This window comes from Astyanax mexicanus, chromosome 11, assembly GCF_023375975.1.
Source record: "Astyanax mexicanus isolate ESR-SI-001 chromosome 11, AstMex3_surface, whole genome shotgun sequence".
NCBI lineage: Eukaryota > Metazoa > Chordata > Actinopteri > Characiformes > Acestrorhamphidae > Astyanax > Astyanax mexicanus.
The window spans coordinates 34,161,205-34,178,828 of NC_064418.1; the positions used below are offsets into that span (position 1 = coordinate 34,161,205).

At 37.5% G+C, this 17,624-nt stretch overlaps 1 protein-coding gene across 3 annotated transcripts in view; it reads left to right on the plus strand.

Annotated features, from left to right (window-relative positions):
• slc4a10b (solute carrier family 4 member 10b) overlaps positions 1-17,624 on the plus strand; it is a 71,206-nt gene that overhangs the window by 40,663 nt on the left and 12,919 nt on the right. For 2 of the 3 annotated variants that reach the window (XM_007230404.4, XM_007230405.4), the window contains 9 exons: positions 1,293-1,541; positions 6,016-6,098; positions 7,696-7,853; positions 9,275-9,362; positions 9,872-10,018; positions 12,887-12,981; positions 15,234-15,408; positions 15,518-15,651; positions 16,826-17,071. In XM_007230404.4, the coding sequence (XP_007230466.3) occupies positions 1,293-1,541; positions 6,016-6,098; positions 7,696-7,853; positions 9,275-9,362; positions 9,872-10,018; positions 12,887-12,981; positions 15,234-15,408; positions 15,518-15,651; positions 16,826-17,071 (1,375 nt within the window). The remainder of the gene's footprint in view (positions 1-1,292; positions 1,542-6,015; positions 6,099-7,695; positions 7,854-9,274; positions 9,363-9,871; positions 10,019-12,886; positions 12,982-15,233; positions 15,409-15,517; positions 15,652-16,825; positions 17,072-17,624) is intronic. The other variant, XM_007230407.4, reaches the window with a different exon arrangement.

A 17,624-nucleotide genomic window follows, 5' to 3' on the forward strand; every position in this document is an offset into this window, starting at 1 on the left:
CACACACACACATACACACACAAACACAAACATACATGTTGTATAAATACAGCTCTGGAAAAAAATGAGACCAATTAATGAGGATGTTTTCCTCTATTTTACCAAATTGAAAACTTCTGGAATATAATCAAGAGGAAGCTGGATGACCACAAGTCATCAAACCAAGCTAAACTGCTTGACTTTTTGCAGCAGGAGTGGCATAAAGTTATCCAAAAGCAGTGTGTAAGACTGGTGGAGGAGAACATGCCAAGATGCATGAAAATTGTTATTAAAAACCAGGGTTATTCCACCAAATATTGATTTCTGATATCCTAAAACTTTATTAATATTTCTTTGAATTATTTGAGGTCTGAAAGCTCTGCATCATTTTTGTTATTTCAGCCATTTCTCATTTTCTGCAAATAAATGCTTTAAATGTCAATATTTCTATTTGGAATTTGGGAGAAATGTTGTCCTTAGTTTATAGAATAAATAATACCTATACCAAAAATATACCTATAAATAGGAAAATCAGATAAACTGATTCAGAAACTGACGTGGTCTCTTGATTTGTTTCAGAGCTGTATATACAAATATTTTTTTATGCAATGTCCTAATTTCATCACATGACATGGTATACAGTATATGTGTGTATGACAGTAATACGTTTGTACGTCATGGAGGAAACGTGTAAGTGTTTTAATAATTTTTACGTTCAGTAGTATTGTAGTAATTTTTTAGTGCTGATATCCTTGTATATGAGTACAAACAGTATTGAACTTTCGTGTTTAGACATGTAAGAGTGGACAAAAAGGAAGCTTACATAAAAATAGTTCTGTATAGACGTTACTTTTATCAACTATATAATTTACACATGAATACAATATATTACCTACATCAGTTTGTCTTTCTTGTATTGACATAATATATCATTATTGTCTGATCAATCAATAGAAATAGTTAAAAATGACTTGTTCAGTTGTAATGATATTGTATTTAATTAAATGAACTAAATTAAGTGCATTGCTGTTACAGTGTACCTAAAAAGTGTATTTCAGCTGAGAAGTGCTTCTAAATACAGTGTATTAGTTTGTGACATTCTGTAATGTGTGTCCAGGAAAGCTCATTTGTGGAAGATGAGCATTAGTGTTTCACTTTTGTGTGTCTGTGAGCTGTCTGTTACACCATTCAGTAGATGCTCAGCTCCATTTGCATAACAATGTCCTAGTTTAATCCTCACTGTCAGTGTCTCTTCCTCCTCTCTCAATGTTTGTACATGTGTGTGTGTGTGTGTGTGTGTGTAATTGTGACAGGTGGCTCATCTTTCTGTTCAGCCCTTAAGTCTTCTTTCTGGGGTTCATTAAACTCTGATGCGAGGTGCAGGCAGGTGTCTTCCTGCTCTTCATGCTGGTCTCCGTGTTGCCCTTCCAGAGTGTCCATCTCCTCTCCACTTCCTGACCCATCCTCCACCTCCACCCAGTCAGCACCCACGCCCCACCGAGCCCACACACACAGCCCACAGATCTCCTGTTCTCTGCAGGCAGAGGACTACCCGGACCCAGGCAACTTAGACTTGACTTTCTCCTCTAGCTCTTCCTAAAACATAACTTGTGAAGGTGGTTATTTTTTATTCTCAGTTGCACGTGTTTTGGATATTATTGCAGAAAGATCTAGTCAGACCACTGAAAATGTTCAAGCATGTTTAAAGGAGAAAACGCCCACTATTCAGTTGAGTAGTTTTATTATGGACTGAAGACCTTATTTAGCTTTGTAAAAGAAATGTGACAAGACCCAACCAATATGAGCATTATGTGACAGATTTGTATGCTGATTTTAAATAGTCCAAAATCTGATAAATAGTTAATTTTTTTGTTGATATGATTACTTTAATGTGAATGGATTTAAACCACTATATTCTTTTGTGTTTGGACCCTGCTGAAAAAATTAACCCAAGACTAGCTTTTGTTGGTAGCTTTTTTAACCAATGATCTAAGCTGTTTTTTGATGTTTAAAAGCTGGATATCCAGGTGGTGATATACCCTATTTTGGTAAGCTAGTTGGTTTACCAGCTTTTTGGGCCATATTTTAGACTTTGGGCCATATTTTACACTTTGTGCAGCTCGAAGCACGCAAATGGCATCTACGAATTCTCTTTATTAATCATGGGTGTGTTTTTAATGTAGTGGAAAATAAACCAATCAGCGTGTCATTTGCCATTTTAATGAGACAGTGGCACATCTGTGTTTTCCACTGCCAAGATAGCAACATGCTAGAAATTTACCATAAGACGCCTCACTTCCAGACCTCCATGTTCATTTGCGTAGATATGTTTGTAAACTCTATTATATGGCACAAGTTGGGAAAAGAGACTTTTGATGGGGTGTTAGAGAGCGTTGAGCATCGCAACATGTCTAGCTCAGGGTGTAAGAATATGGCCCAAAATGCATGTTTAACTTGATTTTATGCTGGTCATGCTGTTTTTTTTGTCAGCAGGGGATAATGTTTCTTAAAGGTATCTGATAATACAATATACATATTGTTGCTAGTACATTCGTAGGAGCTCAATATTGGTGAAATAATTGGCCAGTAGGTATATTGGCTGGGCAATAATTACAGAATCATTTCAGTTTCAATCAGAAGAGACATGGTGCTGTTGCATTGAACGTATAGATCTTGATTGGCCTTATTATTGGCTTGTGTAATTTAGAAACAGTATATAAAAAAATACAGATGAGATTTTATTCATATTTTAGTTAGTTTCACATTATTTTATACTTATATATAAGCTGGCTATTCATCCTATTTGTTAACAGTTACACAGAACCATTATTAAGTATTGGTAAAAATATAATATATTAAACAGCTCTTTTTTTTTTATAAACAGACTAGCCGTTACTAGGTTCAGTACTGCATGGAGTTTCTGTGTTCTGTTTTTTGCATTTGTGCATGTTTGACTGCACTGCATGTAAAGGTACTAGTGTCAAAAGTAATAAAAGCATATTATTAAGTATTAATAAAAAGGAAAGCTTTTAAGCAGTTAAGAGATTAAAGGTAAACCTATTTATGAAAATATTTATTCAAACATCTTATTTAATTTATATGTGTATAATATGTATAACTTTAAACAGGGTGCATTAGTGCGCAAATGATTAACTTAAAAGCATGTCAAGTGTGTTTCTAAAATGCTCAATTAGAATCCGATTATGTTCTAAAACTATGGACTGTTATGAGAAAACAAAGGACTATATTGAGGACTGTTTTCCAAAATTTGCACTTAAATGGTAGAGCGAGCATCACACTGGACTCTCTCTCTACACCCATAAAGATGATCCAAACACTAAGATGCTTTTGGAAAACCAGACTCCCATCATTTGTGTCCCCTTTGCCACCTTTTAGGAAGTTGTGTTTAGGAAGTTGCTAGCTTTCCTCACGCAAGAGCAAGCACATGAGGAGCACCAAACCTCTTTTGCGGCCCTGAATTTGTAGATTTTATATATATTCTTTTTTTTTATCTGTTGCACTGTTCTTGATTGTGAACGGATTCCAAGCGCCATTGGTACGCTAATTCATGCAGAGTGCTCATCCAAAAGTCACACAAAAACAGCAGCCCTGGAGCCAGGGAACATGACTGCTAAATAGAAAATCTACTTATGCAGCGTAGGACACACTCGCAGTCATTCTCACTCCACACTAATGAGGTTTGGTGCTACATCATGTTTAGCAAGCCACAGCTGTGGCTTCTATTAGAGTAGAATGCTAAAAGTGTGATTAAGAATGGAATAAGGGAACCTTACATCTCATTATTCCCTATTTTTCTTGCTGCAGTTAGTAAATAGAGTTTGCATCTGCCTGTAAATGAATCAAACACTGAAATTAGCACCGGCAGAAAAACTAACTCAGCGGTGATTATCTTCTTTCTCTTCTTTCTGTGGCTAATTTCATGTTTGCATCACTCTATTGTGGAATGGAGTGATATAGTGATGGATTATTCAAAATCATACCGCCCACCATCATTCATTACATCCATACGTTACCCACCTGCCCCATGATCACTGTGTGTCTGGCTCTCTTTCTGTCTGCACTAAATCAGCAAATACTATTAATGCACCTCAGCAGAGCATCAGTACATTACGTACATCTCTCTTTCTCTTTTTCTCTCTCTTTCTCTCTCTCTCTCTCTTTTTCTGTCCATGAACAGCTGTCTACATTGATATAGCTCTGTTCATTACTAAATTGCTTCACTCTAACCTCGAGACTAGGGTTGCAACGGTATGAGATTTTCACGGTATGATAACCGTCTCGGAAAATACCGCGGTATCACGGTTATCACGGTATCACAGTTTGTTACATATATTATTAAACTGACCCTTAAAGAAATTACAACAAAGGTTTTTTGTTCAATTAACTATTTATTGTAGAAACTACACCATCAGGTGAAGGAAACCATGTTTTTCCACTACTCTTAAGGGCATTAAGAGTGTATATATATATATAAAAAAGTTGGTATATAACCAGATACTGCAGAAAGAGGGGATTTATTTCTGACATGATCCTCACAACAGAGATTTCTATTTTAAGGCTTTCATACCTTAAAACCTTCAACATATGAAAAACAGGCACGTCAGAATTTGAAAATTAACGCATGTAAATGAATGGCGTCTTTCACATCCAGTCCGGCCAGGACCTTTACACGGACACGTGAATCCATCGTAGCACGCACTTCACGCCTGTACCTGCGTGCCCAAATTTCGGATAACTCAGCGCTTTTGCGGGCGCTTACCGCATGGGTTGTGCACGACTACAAAGAAGTTTTAATTAGGTTATTTAGGTAAAATTATAAACTGAACACATACTTTGCGCTGCACAGCAGGGTGGTGTTCTCGGAGATGGGAGAACAGGTTTGATGTATTTCCTCCTTTAGCTGTGACTACGGCCACATTGATTACAAGCTTGTTGATTACAAGATTACAAGTCTGTTTTCAGGCTGTTTGAATGAGCGAAATATGATCAGAATTATGTTAATTAACACTAACATAGAAGCATAGAACTATTATTTAATAAAAATGATTTTTAAGAACAGCTAAACACAGTGCGGAGAAGTTCACGTGCGAGAGAGAGAGACAGAGAGAGAGAGAGATTTGCGTGTTCTGATGTGAGCTACTCACAGGTAAAGGTTCTCTTTTATCTCCTCGTGCTCATTTTAGTCCAATTCATAATTCTGCAGTTTCTCAGTGTTTTCTGTCGTGTTTTGCGGCTAGCGCGAGCGCTTACAACTAACACCGCGGACCGCGAGGTGCAGCCGCGCTGCCGCTGTTATGCCGAATCCGACTCCCTGCTCAATCCGACTCCCGCTTCGCGGACAGAATCGGCACAACACCTCCCGCTGTAGAACTGCGGGAGTGAAAACAGCGCTTATAAATAAGTTAGTTAAGTTTCACTTTCAGTTTTCGTTATTTGGTTCGTTTTCATTAACAATAATAATTGGTTACTTAGCATTAACATTGTGATTATCACACCAGAGCTTTATTTAAAAATAAAATATATAATTAAAAAACAGATGCCTACATCTCAGACTATTTTCTGGAGCCCAACCCGACCCGGCCCGAGGAATGTGGTGGGAAATCTCGGCCCGAAAGGACCCGATTTCGGGTCGGTCCTCGGGTCAGGTCTGGTTCGGGCAGAGAATCTAAGCTCTAGTCTGATGCACTTTCTGCCATTCTCACCGCTGTGTGCTGAGTAGCTGAAGCGGAGCAGAGTTGCGCATGCGCGGGTGACTTTCTCCGCTGGCTTGCGTTTTACCGGTAATAAGCAAACACACACGGTATGATAACCGTGCATTTTAATACCATGGTATACCGTGAAACCGGTTACCGCTGCAACCCTACTCGAGACCTTGAGAAGCACTCTGCTCTGCTTGATTTGCATTGGCAGAGCAATGACTGACTATGAATGCATTAGCCATAGTTGCTAGTAGTGGCCAAAGGACCAGGCCTGTTTGCATGACTATCTTTTTCTGCATTGTTCTTGTGTGCACAGGCCAGATGATCCCTCCACAGCCCTGTGCCCCTGAGCTTAAGCCAGAGGTTAGCAGGGAGAACAGCTCAGTGGATTTCAGTAAGGTAAGCATGACCATCTACAGTAGGGTTGTAAAAAATGATGATTTTGGTGGTCGACTAATCTGCCGATTATTTCTCAGATTATTCGATTATTTAACGATTATTTCTTCCATGCCCTCCACATTTGCTTGCTGTGGGTAGATTTATCAGTTTAGAAATGTCCGGAACATTTAAATGCCATTTAATTGTGGAACGTGCTGCTATGTAGTGAGTAAATTTGTAATCTGTTGTGTTTGAGCGCAGGCAGAGTTGATTGTAAACTTTGTGACTGAGCCCATTACCCTTCTCCCATTGTGTTTCTGTCCACAGTAATTTGTGTGGTGCTACAAATTATCAAATAGTTGACAATGAACATTTAAAGTCGACAATTTTTTAGAATCAACATTATCGATTATACCGTATAAAACATTTGCAGCCCTAATCTACAGGCATTTCAGCTCTGTTGTCCAAACATCATATAGCCTTTATAATCACACACTATGAGTTAAAAGCAGAGGAAAACCACAGCATGCTTTGTGTTGAAACCATAAAATGCCTAAATTGAATGTACTGTTGCCCATGTAGGACAGAGTAATTAATTTAGAGAAAAAAATTCCCCTTCCCTTTAAAAGACCTGTTTTAACACACTGCCCAAAACAAATATAGGGGAATTGTGCTAATTAGCTTATTATTATTTGGAACTTTAGATTTGTTATCTAAAGCATATATGTAAATAGAAATATAGACTTCTGTATATTTCATAGTTTCTATATTAATATCTTGTACATTTTGCAACAGTGCAAAAATGTATGTCTAATCTAAGGTAATGTGTATATACTGTATCTGAATGAAGTTTTCGGGGCTATGCATGTTGGTGTGTGTATAAACAGATTTTTAAATACTATGCATTCATGTTTTTACATAATATAATTTTAAAAAGAATACTAGACTCAATTTACATACTGCTATCTCATGACTTCTTCCATGTTTATTTGAATACATATAATACACAAATAATATTTAAGTATAAAGCATAGTACATGCTGTATAATACTGGCATGGTGCCAGCTAACAGAATCATTTATCTCTTCGTCTGTTTTTTTATTATTACAGAGAGTACACATTTTAGACACAGATTAAAATAAGAGAGTGTAGTGCTAAAAAATACAAACCAACATTTAATTAATGAGAGATGGTTTTTTTTTTGGTTTTTTTAACAATTAAACAAAATGGGCTAAAATGACAGCACAGCTGACAGAGCTCCAAGAAGAAAGAGAACATTACCAAACATTACATAATACACTGGATTACAGATTATGCAAATAGCCATAATCTCAGTACTAGATCACATACCTCCATATGTCCTAGTACTTTATAGGAAATGCTCTTTTGGTATAGTTTAACCTAGTCTGAGTGTTTAGGAATTACAGAAAAAGGTGTTTTTTTTTTTTTTTTTTTAATTAACGTGGAAAGAGGGATACAGATATTTTATTAGATTTAGAACACATGCTGTTTTACATCAGTGCTATAATGCTAAGTAAACCTCAATAGATTAAAGGAGTTTAAACAAATAATGCAACACAGTTTTAAGTCTAAACTGGTTTCTCTGATGTACATGTAGATAGATCTCCACTTCATGAAGAAGATCCCTGCTGGTGCTGAGGCCTCAAACATCCTAGTAGGAGAGCTGGAGTTCCTGGAGAAGCCGGTTGTGGCTTTCATTCGTCTCTCTCCTGCTGTCCTTCTCAATGGCCTGGCAGAAGTCCCCATAACCACCAGGTCAGACATCTACTGTCCATCTAACTCTCAAATCAGACCCTGCACTGTAAAAAAAAAAAAAAACTAAACAAAAGTAGACTGAGCAACTATACATTTTAAGGTTAAGTCAGTAAGAGAAGATTTTTTTTGTAGATAAAAACATGTACATGAACATAGCCATGCACATATTAATTTTACTGCACATTTATAATGTAGAATAAATAATGTTCATAATGTCACTAATACTATTGTGGGATGGTGGAATTTATTATTGTTATTAATTATGGCAATCCAATTAACCAACAATGTCATCAGGGATGCAATATTTTTTTTAATAGTTTTTAATTATAAAAACTCAAAATACAGAGAAATATGATGCATTTTTCTCATAAATATTCAAATGTCTACTAATAATACTATCAGTTCTATAAAGTCATATTGAATATAGACATATTTCCATGATGCTATATCCCTTATTTAATTTTGACTAGTACTTTGACTAGTACATTGATTTACATTGAATCTCACTCTCTCTTTTTTAGAAAGTATAGTTTGCTAGTAGAACATCCAATTACAAATACCTATTTTACTAATATAAATGAATAATCACATACTTATTAAATATATTTTTAAATTAGTTTGAAATATGCTTAAGTTAGCTGTTATTTGCATGTGCAGTTTCAAATGCCTGAAATATATTTTTAGTTTTTGATTTTAATAAGTGATAAATATCTAGCTGTTGAGTCAGGCCTATGGAATGAGGTAGAAACTTAAGCCCTTTCCTTACCCTGACCCTTAATCATCATCCACTAACTTTACAGAGCTCACCAAGTGACAGTGTTTAATTGTGGCATTTTGAGGAACTGGCTTATTAATTCATGATAATTTGGATTATTTATGGCCTATTATTTGCAGTCATTTGTGAAACTAGCATTTTTGATATCATGTAAAAAACTTTTATTTTTATTTTTCCAGTAGTTGTTTTTTTTATATTTTTATTTTATTCTAGCAGTTGTTCTTTAAATTGAGTCTAAATTGGAGCATGAATGGACCAATAAAAATGTTCCAAAATTGAGTTGTGTATCAGTGCAATATGTGCAGACCATGTGTCATCATTATTTAACCTTTGAAAGAAGTCATCATTAGTTAAACAGTGAAGGAAAAACACTAAACTGAAACATTGTTGCGTTAGTCAGTTTCCCTCCAGAGGTTAATACAGTATGAATTCACTGTATCTTGGTCTCTAAAGCGAGTTTAACCCAGGGGTTAATGTGGTCACACACTGCTGGAATTGGGTTCATTTTTTATCCTCTAAGCTTTAATTCCACCTTACTGAAAATGTGAAAATGAGTCAGTGAAAATGGCCTTTATGGTTCAAAACAAGCTGAGGATATAAGCTCCCACGTTCTAAACAAGTCTGCTAACAAATGTTCTGCCAACAGGTTCCTCTTCATTCTTTTGGGGCCTCTTGGTAAAGGACCACAATATCATGAGATTGGACGATCCATTGCAACTCTTATGACTGATGAGGTGAGGAAAAATCTTTTTTAAATAATTTACGTCTGTCCAGAACTGGATATCTCAAATGAATATCTCATTTGTTCCCTATGTGTGATGAAGGTGTGTTTTTGCATTTTTGTCCTGTTTTACTCAGGGTTTAGAGACGTCATTGCCAATGTTTTATGAGCATTGCGTCAGTTATGACAGAAGAGGTTTCCCTAAGACGTTACTGAGAGTGGAGAGAGTGGAGGAAGCCAGAGACCTTCCACAACTTCTCACATTCTCTCACTCCTTCCTCAAGGCGCTAGGAGCACATAATGATATGCAAATGCCTGCTAATTAGCTAGAACACCACTTTTTGGTCTAGCAGTCAGTTACTGCGTTGCTATGGAAACAGAGTAAAGGCGCTGCTGTTGAGTTATGCTAATATGTACTTTTACTAGCAGTGATTTTGGACTGTATAAACCGTTTTTTTTTTATTCAGGGAAGTGAATATAATGAAACAAAGTGTCAGGATTTTTTTTTTCTGTCCATTCCAGGTTTTCCATGACGTTGCATATAAAGCCAAGGACCGCAACGATCTGGTGGCTGGAATCGACGAGTTCCTCGACCAAGTAACAGTCCTGCCACCTGGAGAATGGGACCCGTCAATTAGAATTGAGCCACCGAAAAATGTCCCCTCTCAGGTAGATGATCGAAGCTTCTAGAGCTGCAACATTTTTTAGTCTTGCTTCTTCATCAAAACATAGTTGCACCTAAAGGGACATGTTGGATTGCAGAAGAAAGGTAATGATAAAGATTACTAGGAACAATAAACAATACAAAATGTATATTGATATGGGCAATATTTGTAGAGCTACACATACAGAAGTAGCGTGGAACGCATGTGTAATGCAACATGCCAGACGTCTTGGCATGGCGCTGCAGAGGTTTCTATAGGTGTTCTGTGATAATCCATCCCATGCAGCCTGAATATTCCTACAAAAGTTGTGATAGAGATGTGTGTTGAGTGTAGAGGTTAGATCAGGCCCAAAAAATCCAACCCGAGCCCGTGCACGTTCTGCCCGAGCCCGACCCGACCCGAACCATGAACTGGCTGTTTTTGGGCTGTTTGAATGAGCGAAATATGATCAGAATTATGTTAATTTACACTGTAACACAGAAGCATAGCGCTATTATTTCATTAAAATGATTTTTAAGAACAGCTAAACACAGTGCTGCAAGTCAAACGCGGAGGAGTTCACGTGCGAGAGAGAGAGAGACAGAGAGAGAGAGAGAGATTTGCGTGTTCTGGTGTGAGCAACTCACAGGTAAAGGTTCTCTTTTATCTCCTCGTGCTCATATTCTAGTCCCATACATAATTCTGCAGCTCCCTCAGTGTTTTCTGTCGTATTTTGCAGCTAGCGCGAGCGCTTACAACTAACACCGCGGACCGCGAGGTGCCGCCGCGCTGCCGCTGTTGTGCCGAATCCGACTCCCTGCTGAATCAGACTTCCGCTTCGCGGACTGTACAACGGCGGGAGTGAAAACAGCGCTTATAAATAAATTAGTTTGGTTTTACTTTCAGTTTTTGTTATTTGGTTCGTTTTCGATAACAATAATAATTGGTTACTTAGCAACATTGTGATTATCACACCAGAGCTTTATTTAAAAATAAAAATATAATTAAAAAACAGATGCCTACATCTCAGACTATTTTCTGGAGCCCGACCCGACCCGGCCCGAGGAATGTGGTGGGAAATCTCGGCCCGGACCGACTCGATTTCGGGTCGGGCCTCGGGTCGGGTCGGGGCTCGGGTCAGGTCGGGTTCGGGCAGAGAATCTAAGCTCTAGTTGAGTGTTGAGAATGTGTCCAATAGCATTCCACACACTTTCATTCAGGTATAGGCAAGCTCTTGAGACATCAGCAGTATGTGGCATAGTATTGTGCTGTTGGAACAGTTCACAAATGTTTTATCTTGGTGTTGAACACAATGCCTCAACAGACAGATTCATTGGTTTGTTTCCACCAAGACAAAAGCAGAAGGGCAGCTGGTCATCTTTAGTGACGGGTCCAACTTTTGCCTTGCTTGAGATGACCAACGATTCCCAGTTTGTTGTCACACATGTTCATGTGTTCAGTTTCAAATCACATTTGGTCTTCATTACAGGCACTTTGGCTATGTTCACATTACAAGCCACATTGCTTAAATGAAACGCCTCACATGCGCACATTGATGTATAAGTGTCGCCTTCTTCACCAACAACAAAAATAGTCATATTTGAGAGACGACTCGAAGCTTTATAAAGGGAAATGGATGCGTTAGCAGCTCATATGTGGAGCATCTTTTGCTGGAGTGGAGATCAAACAGCTGGTCTCTGAAGTACATGCTTAGATCGAAGAGGTTCACACAGCTACAATCCGAACCACATTAAGCAAAAAATCCGATTTTAGTCACGTCAGCCTGGTAATGTAAACGTAGCCTTTAGGGGTGTCACGATCCTCTAAATCCTCGATTCGATTTTATTTCCGTTTTTAGGGTCACGATTCAATTCGATTTTCTTTTTTCTTTTTTTTTACAGCAGAAAGGCCTATGCCAGTTTTAGATTAGTCTATGGTCAGTCATTGGTTTGATTCATCAAACTTACAATATCTTATTTCAAAAGGTGGACTTGATATAAGTGATGCAAAGTGATACAAGTGATCTGTAATACACCACATTAGGCACTAATGGTCAAATTTAAATAATTTAATTAAGCTATATATGTAATGCCATCTAGTGGATTTTTTGGTAGCAGCAGTGTGCACTATTAAAACAGCAACATAACAAAATAAATAATACCGGTAACCGATAACAATACAGGAACCCTAGTAGCCTTTGACAGCTAAATATTACGTAAATTGTGGTCCTACATTTTCTGGCAATTCCAACAGGATAATGCTGGTCTATATACTGCTGCCATCTCAGGAGCTTGCCTTGAAGATACAGTTACTATGACATGTCCAGATGCATCGCCAGACCTTCGCAAGATTGAAAATATGTGGGAAGCTGTTGGTTGCACTATCAATACTCCACTTCTACCAAAAGATCTGTTGGGCGGCTAACATGTTGCATTGAACATTCTAAACATGTTGTACATGCGTATTACACTACTTCTGCATGTGTAGCTCAATAAATATTAAGAATTAAGAGTTGTTGCCCATATCAGTCTAAATTAATTATGATTTCTGGTAACCTTTATATTTCTTCCGAATAATATTGCAGTGCGACACTTTCTTCTGGATTTCACTATTTTTGCAACCATTGTTGTTGATGATGAGTATACTAAATACAGTATATGTAGGGCATATATTGATACTTAGAGTTTTTTCTGATGTGTATAATGTTGACAGCTCTGTAATTAATTTATTAATCAGTTTATCTATTTGGAGCATTTGGACTTTTGGAACTTTTTCCTGATGGTGCCATTTTCCCTCCAAAATATTCCATGAACTCCGAGCTGGAAGAGACAGAGCTGACACAAGTGCTCTCTGTGTGTGTGTGCATGTGTGTGTGTATGTGTATGATAAATAGGAGAAGAGAAAAATCCCTGCTGTCCCCAATGGAGAGCTGGCAGAGACTGAGGAACATGGGGGGCATGGAGGCCCTGAGCTACAGCGCACCGGGAGGTCGGTTTGGACAGTGTGTGCTTGTGTTCAGATGTCTGTGTGTGAGTAAGCAGAAGTGTGTATGTGTGTGTGTTGAACGAGTGTGTGTGCATTTGAGCGAGGTTACGCAGGTGCTAAAGATCAAGCCAGCGCTGTAAGCATGAGAGAAAATAGGTCTTAATTGCAGATTAATCGTTGTTGCTCATGAGCTGTTTACTCTCTATAAACAAATGCCATGGCACTGAAATCTAGTTTCACAACTTCCAAATGAACTGGACAGACGCCACAACTGACATTTGGTCAGAGAGACTCCCCCCGCGAGTGACAGTTTTCACAACTTACTGCAACTTTCTCTCCTCTCATAACAACAGTCCCCTTCTGTTCCTGAATCCCCCTTTTTCCCTCTCGTTCAGTTGCAACAATCACATGTTAAACGAAGCCCCATTAAGAGTAGCTTTAACCCGATTATATCCTGAGATTATAAGGCTAATCCACTGTGGCTAGGGGTTAAAGTCTCCACCAGTCTACTTTACTTTGGCTTTATTCAAACTGCGTTAAGGTGGCTGCTTCAGGGACTAATGACAACATCATGAGTTAAATAAGGCTCAGTTGTGGAATGAAAAATCACGATAATCACATTTACGACTTATTGTACAATATATATGGGCATGACCTCAATTTGGTTTACAAAAGAATCAACATAGCATCAATAATAGTGCCTCTATACACAGAGAGTGGGCTGCAACATTGGAAGAAATTAATTTATGTTTCCCAAACTATTATTAACTAAAAGTTGGATTTCATTATATAACTATATATAAAAGGGTGTATTCTTTTTGTGCTAATGATATGCATGACAGCTGTGAATTCAGTGGAATTCGAGGTGTCAAGTACGATACCCTTATCTGTGCTTGTGTATGTGTTGAAATCCCCACCTTCTTGTTTTCCTCCCTGATATATATATTTATTCAGAATTTCTTGCCTCACAATGGTCTGTCTGTTTTACTGACATTGCTACTTCTTTGGTCTTCTTGTTAAAAGGCAGCAGCAACAGATACATATATAGTATCAGAAACAGATCTGTGTTTAGATTTCTTATATGCGCTAATGATGTAAATCAGCATCTGTTTCTGTAAATACTGGAAATTATCCTTTATGGGCATTGCACAGCAGTGCAATGAAATGTGTGTCTCCACTCACACACTATTGACTAGGGGCAGTGAGTACACACAAACACACACACACACACACACACTCAGAGCAGTGGGCAGCCACCTCAGCATATGGGGAGCAATTGGGGGTTAGGTGCCTTATTTAAGGGCACCTCAGCCATGAATGATGAGGGAGCAGAAAGCACTGTTTGTTCACTCCCCCCATCCTCAACTTAGTCCCAGGCCCATCTTTCTAAACATACTACTATTGTCAGTACTAATAAAGGAATGTGAGATGCAACATACAACCTTTTTTGCTAAATAAATTCATAAAAAATGGGAGGCTATTTTTTGACTGAAGCACTTATAAGAAACTAATAATTTTATATTACAAAAAAGACCTTGTTTGTGAAATTTGTAAAAGATAAAAAAAAATAAAAGAAGTACATTTTCCATGGCCGTGTTTAAAGAGGCACTATGCAAGAATAGCAAGTGTACTTTGTACCTGAGCTTCGAGCTGAGAGATACAAAATGATTACTAAACAAGGACAAATCATGTGGATTGTCGTGGTGGAGGGTAACGCATTGGGTTTTTTGCTAGCTCTGTTTTGCACGCTTAACCAGAGATACACAGTGCAGTTAGCAATGCACTGAACTTGTACTGGCAACAAGAGAGATGCTTTTCTATGTTTTACAAGTCACAAGTCAGTGGAGCATGGTTGAGCTGTTATTTTACATAAGTACATAAGAATAGTTAAGTATACAAAAAATATAGTGGGCTTTTGCTGTCCTCCAAACGTTAGCGCTGTGATGCTACTCGGCCGTGCTGCATCAGCAGCAGTTGGAAAAGAGGTGGTGGCTGACTTCACATATATAGGAGGAGGTGTGGTCTTTTGCCTCCTTGTGTTGGGGCATTACTAGTAATGGGGGAGTCCTAATGAGTGAGTTGGGTAATTGGCCTTGTAAATTGGGGGAAAAAATAGGAAAAGTAAATAAAAAAAATATACAAAAATGTATCTTATGAATTTTGCCCAATGTTATATTGTCATATCACCAGCAAAGTCAGTGTAGACTATACTGACTAATAGTGCAAAGCAAGTGATGTCCTCCTGTGTGTTCCAGGTTGTTTGGAGGTTTTTTCCTGGACATAAAGCGCAAGGCACCACACTACCTGTCAGACTACACAGACGCCCTGAGCCTGCAGTGCGTGGCCTCCTTCCTCTTCCTCTACTGCGCTTGCATGTCTCCTGTCATCACGTTTGGGGGTCTGCTAGGAGAAGCAACAGAAGGACGCATAGTAAGAAAAGCACAAAGACTACAGAGAGACTTATGAATAAATCTGCACACTCTGACACTTTTTAATCTCAGCTTTTGTCTTTGTCCTTATGTTTGATTCTGTGCTCTAGAGTGCAATTGAATCTCTGTTTGGTGCATCAATGACTGGAATTGCCTACTCGCTGTTTGCTGGCCAGCCCCTTACAATCCTTGGCAGCACTGGTCCTGTCCTGGTGTTCGAGAAGATTTTGTTCAAATTTTGCAAGTGAGGCTTTTGTCATTATAATACTTGTTTTCATGATATTACATATTAATTTCTCATATGTTCCCTCACTCATTTCAGAATCACACATTTTAGACGTGTAAGCCGATTTTTAGATAGCTGTCTTGTCTAATCCCTAATGCAAATGAAGTGCTTTCTGATTCATCCGTGTATCCATATGGCCTTGCCTAATTGCTGCCTCTGATGCTGAAAGAGAGAAAGTATGAAGCTCTTCTGAAACTCCCTAGAAAGAAAAAAAGATTACTGTACATTCATATATATATATATATATATATATATATATATATATATATATATATATATATATATATATATATATATATATATATATATGTATCAGGTTCTCTGATTTTGCTATTTATAGGTATATGTTTGAGTAAAATGAATATTGTTGTTTTTTTTACTATAAACTACAAACATCACAATATTGTCATTTAGAGCATTTATTTGCAGAAAATTAGAAATGCCTGAAATAAAAAAAAGACATAGAGCTTGCAATCCTGAAATAATGCAAAGAAAATAAGTTTATATTCATAAAGATTAAAGAGTTCAGAAATCAATATTTGGAGGAATAACCCTGGTTTTTAATCACATCTTGGTACGTTCTCCTCCACCAGCCTTACACACTGCTTTTGAAAAACCTTTATGCCACTCCCGGTGCAAATAATCAAGCAGTTCAGCTTGGTTTGATGGCTTGTGATCATCCATCGTCCTCTTGATTATATGTCAGAGGTTTTCAATACACATATGTGCTGTTTTAATAACTTTGCTCAGCTACTGGCGGCTCTAAATTTATAGTGGGTTTGTATGTAGTAAAACCATAGATTAGCTTTTTATGGACAGAGGCTATATTGTGTTGCCACACAGAAACGTTATATGTGCAAAATTATAATTAAACTGGAGAAAAAAGACAAACAATTTAATTTTTAATGCAAGTGAAATAAAATTATTTTATTTATTATTTTGTCATTTTTGAGCATTTCTAATGGTCCATTCATCATAAAATCTATACAATATAGAAAAAAATTACAAAGATAGATAGATATACAGTACAGTTTTCTTGCGTGACTGTGATGATATGCTATTTTTAATTCACGGTCGGATATATGATAATGTTCTCAATAACTTGTTTCTCTGCTCTGTGTTTTTTTTTTAGAGAGTATGGGCTGTCCTATCTGTCCCTGAGGACATGCATTGGCCTGTGGACTGCTTTTCTCTGTATGTTGCTGGTGGCTACAGATGCCAGCTCACTCGTTTGCTACATCACTCGCTTCACGGAGGAGGCCTTCGCCTCCCTCATTTGCATTATTTTTATCTATGAGGCTCTGGAGAAGCTGATCCACCTTGGCGAGACGTATCCCATCAACATGAACAACAACTTAGACAAACTCACCACCTATTCGTGAGGACACACACACACACACACACATGCATAAACATACACAATATATTGAGATGAGTAGAATGATAGAGAAAATCTAATAATATGTCTGTAAGATGAGATATTAAAAGATAAGATTATTCTTTATTAGTTCCACAGTGTAACAGAGTGACACAATGAACACAAAGACAGGATTTATATCCCAAAACATACGTATTCTCAGGGTTTTCTTAAACTTACAGTACTGGTCATTTGTCAGCGATTTATTTTTATTATGTTCTCCATAGTTCAGTGTGTAAACTTCTGACTGGGTTAGTTCCTGCAGGTGCAGAATTACCACAGTTTTTTTTTTTTTTTACTAAACTCTTTTTACTAAACTTTTTTTATCATTGTAGTCCAATCTGGATCAAGTGATTGACACCTTAGGTCATTGCCATGACTTAAAATTAGTCTCTAAAAAATATATATCAGAGATCCTCTGGTAAATATTAACACAAAATGAAAGCTTTTTAGAAACTGAAACTTTCCTATTTGTAAAAACAGTCAAATAAATTTGTTGTTGGAACTAAGCTTA